Genomic DNA, 8,766 nt, shown 5'->3' on the forward strand with positions numbered 1-8,766 from the left:
AAATTTTTTTTTTTACGCCGGCAACCTAGAAAAGCGATGAAAATCATCAATATATTACATTTCCATTTTTCCATCGTCGCTTGACTAATTTTGCGATAAAAAGGTTTTATGTCTTAAACGATGAAATTAATACTATAGCATTCACTGTTTATTTATTGCCTATTTTGAGGCAGTATTGTTTTGGCTGCATAAAACAGACGTAGCGCATTTATTAGCCTTTGTCAAGGGTTAATGAACTCTTTCTTTCAAAAATTTTGCCCTACGCTGTCACTGACGGCATTGCATTGTAGTGATGTCCTTTCATCAAAATCGTAGTATGCCACTTTACTGATTAAAATAATATTTAATTAGAAAAAATATAATCTAAAAATGAGAAAGTTCCTTTTTGCTAGCGGTGGAGCGGTAATGCAACTGTTTGGCAATTCCATACATTTACCCGTGCTTGGGCAATATTTTTTCCATGCATTTTTTCCGAGATTTTTTGTTGACACTGATTGTGAGATAAAAATGAAATTTTTACTTACAGCACTGTTCCATTTTTGGCTATTCTCGTACAGCTCAGTGAATCGCCAATACTTCTTTTAATTATATTGCTCAAGAATAAATATCGCAGTGAAATTCCACCTCTTTCGTGCACAGCTAGTTGAAATTATAAGTGCCGCTTTGACAATAGTACTGCTGTATTTCGGTACAGCTTCGAGAAGACATATGCTGGTAAGTATGATAAAAAATGACTTTCTGCGGATCCCAATGAAGTGTTCACTTACGTCTGGAAATAGACATTCAGGGCAGAATTATGAAAAACAAAAAACATTAAATAACTTCGTCATATGAAATCCCTAAATATAAGATAATAATGTCCTGTAAGAAGATCGCTGTCTATTTATGCAAAATTTAATTGATCTTTGAAAAAGTAGTGCCCACTGTTTTTTTGGAAATGAGGATAACCTAATTCACATGCAACGTTGTAACAAAATTCATTTATTGCTTACTTGAATACGTAAATAATAGCCTTTTCTAATATTTAATTGAGATCTTAAGCAAGACGAATTCGAATAGTTATTCATATTATTTGGCATCGCACTGGTAAGACATCAGCGATTTTCAATTCACACGAGGATCGGTATGTAGCGAAAACGTAGAAAAAGGTACCAAGTTCCTATAATTGAAGATACACCACAATTCTATTTAAGATCTTTAAGGCATACTCTTTAAAAACAGCAGTCGAAAGTGCATTGTTCAGTAAAATTGAAAAACGGACACACTCCTTTGAGATTTTTTCCAACCTTTATCTTCCCCTTCTATTCCTACCCAAAGGGGTGTCGCGAGGAGTCGTCGTGCTCCTCACCGCGGTGATGCGTATCCCTTTCATACTCCCAACTCCAACGGGGACTTGTATACTCGGCCTCAAGAGCGTATGCCCGCGGAATATTCTTAACTAGCAGACCACCCGGCGTTGGTCAGAGGGTCCAGAGAACTGGGAAACTTGGAACTTGGATTTCCTGTTTTCATACAGTTTTTATGTTTTAATTTTTATGGTTTGGGAGAATGATATGCACCTATGTACGAACTTTGGTCACAATCCGTGTAGCCGTATGGAAACGCATTGCAGACAAACAAACAGACATCCTCTTATATACATAGTTTAGGTGGGAGTTTTTCATGACTACAGGTTGTTAAGTAAGGCGTATTTTAAGCAGGGGTCCCTGTTAAATTGTTCCTTTCTTCATTTTTTACTTTTATGACTTCTCTGACGAGTCTCTGTTTAAAGTCTTTATACCTGGGCGATAAATTTTGTTCCTTAAAGTCGATTCCGTGGTCCAGCGTTGCTTGTTCGACTCCCGCCGGCTTAGTAGACTGCCCCATTCAAATTGCTGTAGTTTGTGCCGATGTAGTTTTTCCCGCAGGTTTAATAAGGAATGTGTTGGACCTCTTTGACTTGACGTGAAGTTCTATCCTTGACGGTTTTTAATGGATGTTTTACCTGCACATGAGGAGAGAAGGTTGTCCTTATCTGAAAATATCCTCATCTGATTTATTGGTCACTGTAAGTAATTTCTCTGCTAAAAGTGCTAAAATGTCAATGAAAGCTACATTTCAGGGTCTCACAATTATTATTTTGGGTCTCGCATGCATCTTGCGGCTCTTTTCCCTGAAATAAGTCAGCTTACAAAGATAAAGGAGTGAATGCTTTTATTGACCGAGAACAAAAGATGTTGAGCAATTCTTTCCTTCATGCTTATCTCATCGCAACCTTTTTGCTCCGAAAACGCAAACCGAGCAACGAGCAGACAGAAACGGTTGGTACGGAACACTGTGAAACCTGTATAGAGCAAACAATCACACACAGCTTATTTTCCTTGTCAAATTCTCACGATGTCTATCAGCCACAAAGACGCGATCGAGTTCGTAAGAGATAAGCTCGGCATTGATGACATCGAAAATCGGTCCCTAGACCTCCAGCTACTGAGTAAGATTTCGAGGTACCTCCAAAGCGAGTTGCCATTTCAGGTAAGACATTTTCATTGTATTTCAGAATCATGTATATTTAACTATTGATAAATGTAATGTGAGCATTATAATTACTTGAATATCAGACATTGGCACTTGCCAAAGCGTTGTTCTACTTTAACTTGTCAAAAAAACCACGTGGTGTGATATTCATTCAATCAAGATTCTGTATTTCCTTTTTTACGATTTCATATGGACTATCAACCTATATTCCATCCATTTTTCCTGTATGACGTCTTGATGATGAATAACATCTTCCTCTTGATAAGGTGAGATGTAATTTTTAGGACCTTATCGCTGACGCTGAAGCTTAAATTTGGGCACTGCCGATAAAAGCCACTTGATAGAGCAAAATTTTGTAAGCTGAGAGCTCTTCATATTCTTTCACATTTCGTTGAATTTGAGAATAGGTGATCACAATCATAGCATTGCCTCTTCGCAAATTCAAAATTATGTTCAAGCATCACAAATTATTGTCCTTTTTTGTGCGTAGGTTAATTGACGATGACAGTCGAATGCTTTTACAAAATGATGTGATTGAGGTTTCATTCTATGTTCATTAATCTCGCTTTTTAGAGAGTGAATGAAGTTACCTGCGACTCATTCTTTCCTTCTTAGTTAGGTGTGGATGGAAAATAAAATAAAAGTTAATAGTTACCACGCATCTATCTGTAGGTTTTGTCAATGATTGAATTTAAATATATGAGCACTGTATATGTTTCGGTAACATCTACAGGGCTAACTATAGCATCCATTCCATGATGCTGAACAAATATTTTTTAAGGATCTTTGAGGGTAATAAATAAAATTAAAGTTTCATAATGAATAATTATACCACAGTTTGAAAAGAATACAATAAGTTTAATGGATATTCCTAACTCGAGTGTTTTGTAGAAAAAGGGAAAGCAATAAGCCATAGAAAATCCGGTATTCATTTCAATTAACCCTATGATAGAAAGGCAGGGGCGGTCTGGCAAGGTTAGCTAGTCGGCATTCGCCGATCACCAATCTTTCCAGACCGCCCCCGTAAAAAAGTATCAAAATACTAATGTGAGAAAACAAAAGAAAATTTTCATTGCTGGCTCCAAGGGATCCGGAATAAAAATAAAAACGGTGTATTTGGTAAAAGATGCTTCATGGACGTAATGGATGGTAATAAATGTTTTGACTCTCTACACTGCTTGTATCAATACATTATATGACGAAGATGAAATATAAGACCACGCTGAGTCTTCAAAAGTAACACACCACTCTATCCTACGGTTATCAAAGCACTTTTCCAAGGTGCAGGTGTACTTCTCCATAAATTCATCCTGGCTTATCATTGACAAGTTGAATCCAAGCTAGCAAGTGTCACATAATTCATCGATTACATCAAGATTTTCCGCTACTAAATGTTACGCTTGCAAATGAAAGTGGATTTTACCACCCGTTAGTACTGCTTTTCTTACTCATTAAATAGATGAATGCTGACGAAACCTAAACCGGCATCATTACAAACGAGGAATCACAGAACGCCAAGTTTACTTCATTCTCAGACTTACAATTCTGTATCAATTCAAGAAAACACTGTACATGACACGCTTCGATTTTGATGAAAATATTTTCTTAGGATTTAAATCAAATCATTATAATTAATAATTAATATTCTGTTCCAAGAAATCGCGGAGATGGATGAGAAGGTGGATGCATTTCTCCAAACAACACTGTAATTTATACGGAAAATTAGCTATCCTCTTATCACAGGTTCCATATAAGAGATATTATAGTCACATTATTCACCGGAAATGATAACCGGATTTGATAATACAATCATACAGACTTCAAGGAAAGAAAAATTCTTTGAGATTGGGTATGATGGAGTAAATGGTAAAAAATTCAAAACTACTCGATAAAATAAATTTTTTTATTCGCCGTCCAAACGTATTCTTTAATCTACTTTATTGAGCAATCTAAATATACAATAAAATGGTCATTAGATAGGCGAAAGCTTATGCAGGTTGGGTTAATTTTAGCTATTTTTTCGGTACATGTAATAAAAATTAGAGGTTAGAATTCCACGAGATTAAGCCACAAGGTACTCTATAATTTTCTCTCTGCTTTTGTCCCGCGTTGTTTTGTTGAAATATACAGTATATTTCTTCTTTCCTTCAAAATCTTCTCCCCTGAGGCATGGGCGTACCCATCGGGGGAGGTAAGAGGGGAGAAGCTGCCCCCCCAGAAGCAAAAGTCTTTAAGGGAAATCAGGACTGGATTGAAACAAAAGTTTTCTACAAATTTTCTTTCGACCTGTGAAAAATTATATTTATAATTTTCTGTTATAACTTTAAATTAATTCTTTATAATTTTCTGTTATAATTTTCTTAAAATGTTAGTTTCATTCACCTTTTCCATGCTAAAATGTTACAACTTGAACGACCATAGCCTGCCCCCCCCTAGTTTTAATCCTGGGTACGCCTCTCATAAACTTCTTTACAAAACGTTCTTGAAGCATGTCCTTCTTACCTTCTTTAGAATATGTTCTTGAAGCACGTTGTCAGTTTCAACAATATCTGACAACATGCTTGAATAATTGTCAATTTGTTTCGATTTAACATGACAACACCTTTGGGATAACAAGACCGAACAGTTTGTCTGATCCTGAATTTGTTTTGGTTTTGTTGAGTGTATTGTAACTAAGGCCTTGTTTCTTTCTCTTTCTGATTTCCGCGAATCTCAGAACCTCACATTGTACAAGACGCCTCCGGAACGCCGTATCCCGACCGCAGAAGATGTGATCAGCATGGGGATGTCCTTGAGGGGAGGGATATGCTTCCACAACAACTGGTTTGCGTCCATCCTGCTTCGAGCGATCGGCTACGACCTCTTCACCATCGTCGGCATCGTGAACTTCGCTCCCGACTTCAAGTACGAGCATCCAATGATTGTGGTGACAGGCCTCCATGACCCGGATGACCCTAATGAGGAGAACACGCTCTTTCTGCTGGACGTGGGCATGGGATACCCGACACCCGGCTGCGTACCTCTCCACAGGCTCCCTTTCGAGTTCCCGGTAACCGCGGGATTCGAATACCGGTTCACCAAGGACGACAGCTTTTACTATCGCATGCATCGACAAGGATACACTTTTACAAATCCCAATGTGAGTGAGCATTCGAGATGTGGGTATGGAGAACGTGAAATGGACGGAGAGGAAAAGGAACGACGAAGTGCTGGATATGGTTGGCGAGGAGAGGCAGCTTTTAGATGAGGTACGGAGGAGACAGAATGTATGGATGGAGCGAGTACTTGGCGGGGAGGGGATGTTGAAAATGGTGTTAGAGGGTAGAATGTTAGGGAAACGAGGGAGGGGAAGGAAAAGAATAGGATTTTTAGATAGATTGAAAGGGAGTAGGCCTTACAGTGAATTGAAGAACGTAGCGCTGGAAGGAAAGGGAGGCTCCTTCACTTCTTTTGTACTCCATGGAAACCTACCTTAATCGGTAGAATACTGTAATAATAATAATAATGTGAGTGAGTTCTTGTAAATCTAATTTGCCATAAAAATTACAGTTGGGAAGATTGTCTCGGTTTCCAGTGCTGTGTTATTTAGATTGCTATTTACATCTAATGAAGCGAAAAAACCTTGATTATTATTATTAAAGTGCCATACCGATTTAGATAGCTTTGCATGGAGCGTTTAAGAAGTACTACGGCAATCTCCCCTCCCTTCATGGACATCCCTCTTCAATTTATCTAAAAATACTATTCTCTTCCTTCAACTCCCTCGTTTACCCATGTTTTGTGTGTTCTAGCTTTATTGGCAAATAACCTCAATGAGTAGTTCGCAAGTTTTGCTTTTGCATGAATTTGGTAGTATAATTTGTTAGCATGCGTAACGGTTTTTGGATCGTGTGTTGTGCATGTGGGAATCCAATTGCATGCTGGTGATTTATCACCCCCTGCCAAACACCCTGGAGTTGGCTTGCAGGGTATTATGTAAATGTACCCGTTTACACCGTTTTCAAAATTCCGTCCCCGGCAAGTACTCACTCTATCCATACCTTTTGTCTCCCTCGTATCTTATCTAGAAGCTGCCCTACTTCACCCACCACATTCAGCTCTTCTTCGTTCCTCGACTTCTCTGTCCACTTCACCTTCTCCATTCTTCTCCAAACCCATATATACCTATGTGGATATAGTTAGGTACATTTTAATTTTGTTCTACAACCATTGACATATTTCAATTCTTCAAATAATTCATTTGAATAATAATGATAATGGAAATCTTTTTCTAAATGTACGCCAAAAGGTTGCCGCGGCTTAGGAGTTAGATCCCTCATTATAAATATGGAGTCTGGTGCTAATGTCTCTTTAGAGATCCACTGTATTCAGTACAAAATGCTGAAGACTTATCGTTTCATTACGAATATAAAATATTTTCGGCATCATTTCCGGTTTCATTGGTTTCAGTGTACACAAGTTGATGATGGGTGGGCAGAAAAGATTACTTTCACGCTAAAACCTTGCGATCCAGCGACTCTTGGGAACTCCATGAAACGGGTCTGCGAAACAGAGACCCCGAGTTTATACATGAGAACTTTGAGGATATTTAGATGGCCCAAGGAGACTGATGACCAAATTGTGGCTATACGAGGGCAGGATTTACTTCTTTATGGGACTGCTAAAAAGGATTCAACGGAGAATAATCAGTATGTAATGGGCTTTGAAGTAGTTTTTTAGCCAATAGAATATTTGCTATTATTTTGTTTACAATCTGAATTGAGGGGGTGAAAATCCAAGGGGTACTAGTGTTTATTCTCTAAACAGAGTTAGGTAGAGAAATCGTTGCAAAATACACTGAAACTTGGTGGCCAAGGGATATGAGTGAGTCTTTGTTCTGTGCTGAAATCGAGTGGAAAATCAAATGCACAACTAAATATCTAGTCGATCTCGTTCGTTTTCTTTACCTAATTTCTGTACATAACTCAAGTTTATAAAAAAAATGCTTGTACCCCTTGGCCTCCCACCCCTCAATTAGTATTCTTAGTTCCTGAAAAGTGATCAAAATAGCTGCTCAATTGTAAATTGATTTTCTTTGAAGGGGTCTAATAATATAACATCTCTTTTCCAGAAAGAAGCATAAGATAAAAATAGAAGACTGCGATTTTGAGGAAATTATTTCTAAGTATTTCCCCAACTTTGATCCGTTAGAGGTGAAAGAGGCTATGCCGTTTGTTATGAAAATTAAAAACCTTACCAATGGAAACAAATGACTTTTGTTCTCCTCACACTTTTGAAAATATCGTGTTATCCAATTTATTTTATATCCTTAGCCTTTTGCATGTGTAAAGGAAATTATATTTTGAGTACATTTCATCTCTATTACTAGAAATGTTTGCCCTTGTACAGAGGGGCGTGTGTAAAATTATTTTGTGTAAAGGTCATTCCAAAGGCACCAAATGGAAATATATATATTGAAATTAGAGATATATTTTACACTATTGTTACCCGTTAACATGTCAGTTGACTTAGAGAAATCGCTCCCCTAATAGCAGACAACTTATCAACTGGAGAATAATGCAAACCTTCTCTTACCCCTTTTTTATGCATAATTTAAGAAAAAGTCTCAAGTCTTTTCATGCTCAGAAATGTAAAAATGCCAATTGACTGCAGTCGAGAAATTCATGTTCAATCTCTTTAGGACATACCTTAGCTCTCTGCGGTAGTAAGTTTTTACTGTAGGAAGTGAATCATTTGTTTTTATCGAAAATTCAAAATAAAATTTTGAGTTCCTTTACCAGTGCTATGTTAGCACCGGAGCTGTATTCTAAACGTTTTTACAAATTTAGATTACAATATAAAAATTATTGAATATAAAATTGTTCGGAAAAGTGCAATAACTGCGAGGTTCAGTCCTGATATTTTATTTATATGAAAATTTAAGTGCAGTGTCGTTCCATCCTAATTCGACCAGGCGATTGCCCCTTGTGTCACCGGTTGCGAACAAATTTGGCAAATCGTCTACATTTGATTTTTTTAATCGTAATTTTTTTGTAATGTATGAAACATTTTACGACATTTTTCTATTTTGTGAAAATGAATCTTCACGAAATCGTATACGCATTAGACGTCATATCTTCGGATAAAGAAGATTAAAAAAACATGTAATAGCTAATTTTTAAGATAGAGAATAGCTTTTCACAAGCTTTTAGAAATAAGGAATTTAAGAATTGTATCTCACCATTTATATGTTGGCCCCAGAAGATCTTTCTC

The 8,766-nt window shown here is 37.2% G+C and overlaps 1 protein-coding gene across 1 annotated transcript; it reads left to right on the plus strand.

Annotated features, from left to right (window-relative positions):
- The first annotated feature begins 2,124 nt into the window (after positions 1 to 2,124).
- LOC124164155 lies at positions 2,125 to 7,978 on the plus strand. The gene is made up of 4 exons (XM_046541352.1): positions 2,125 to 2,511; positions 5,231 to 5,653; positions 6,964 to 7,202; positions 7,625 to 7,978. Exons 1-4 carry the CDS (start codon positions 2,377 to 2,379, stop codon positions 7,764 to 7,766), a joined length of 939 nt encoding a protein of 312 aa, XP_046397308.1. The 5' UTR covers positions 2,125 to 2,376; the 3' UTR covers positions 7,767 to 7,978.
- Positions 7,979 to 8,766: the final 788 nt, after the last annotated feature.

This window comes from Ischnura elegans, chromosome 1 (assembly GCF_921293095.1).
Source record: "Ischnura elegans chromosome 1, ioIscEleg1.1, whole genome shotgun sequence".
In the NCBI taxonomy this organism is placed as follows: Eukaryota; Metazoa; Arthropoda; class Insecta; order Odonata; family Coenagrionidae; genus Ischnura; species Ischnura elegans.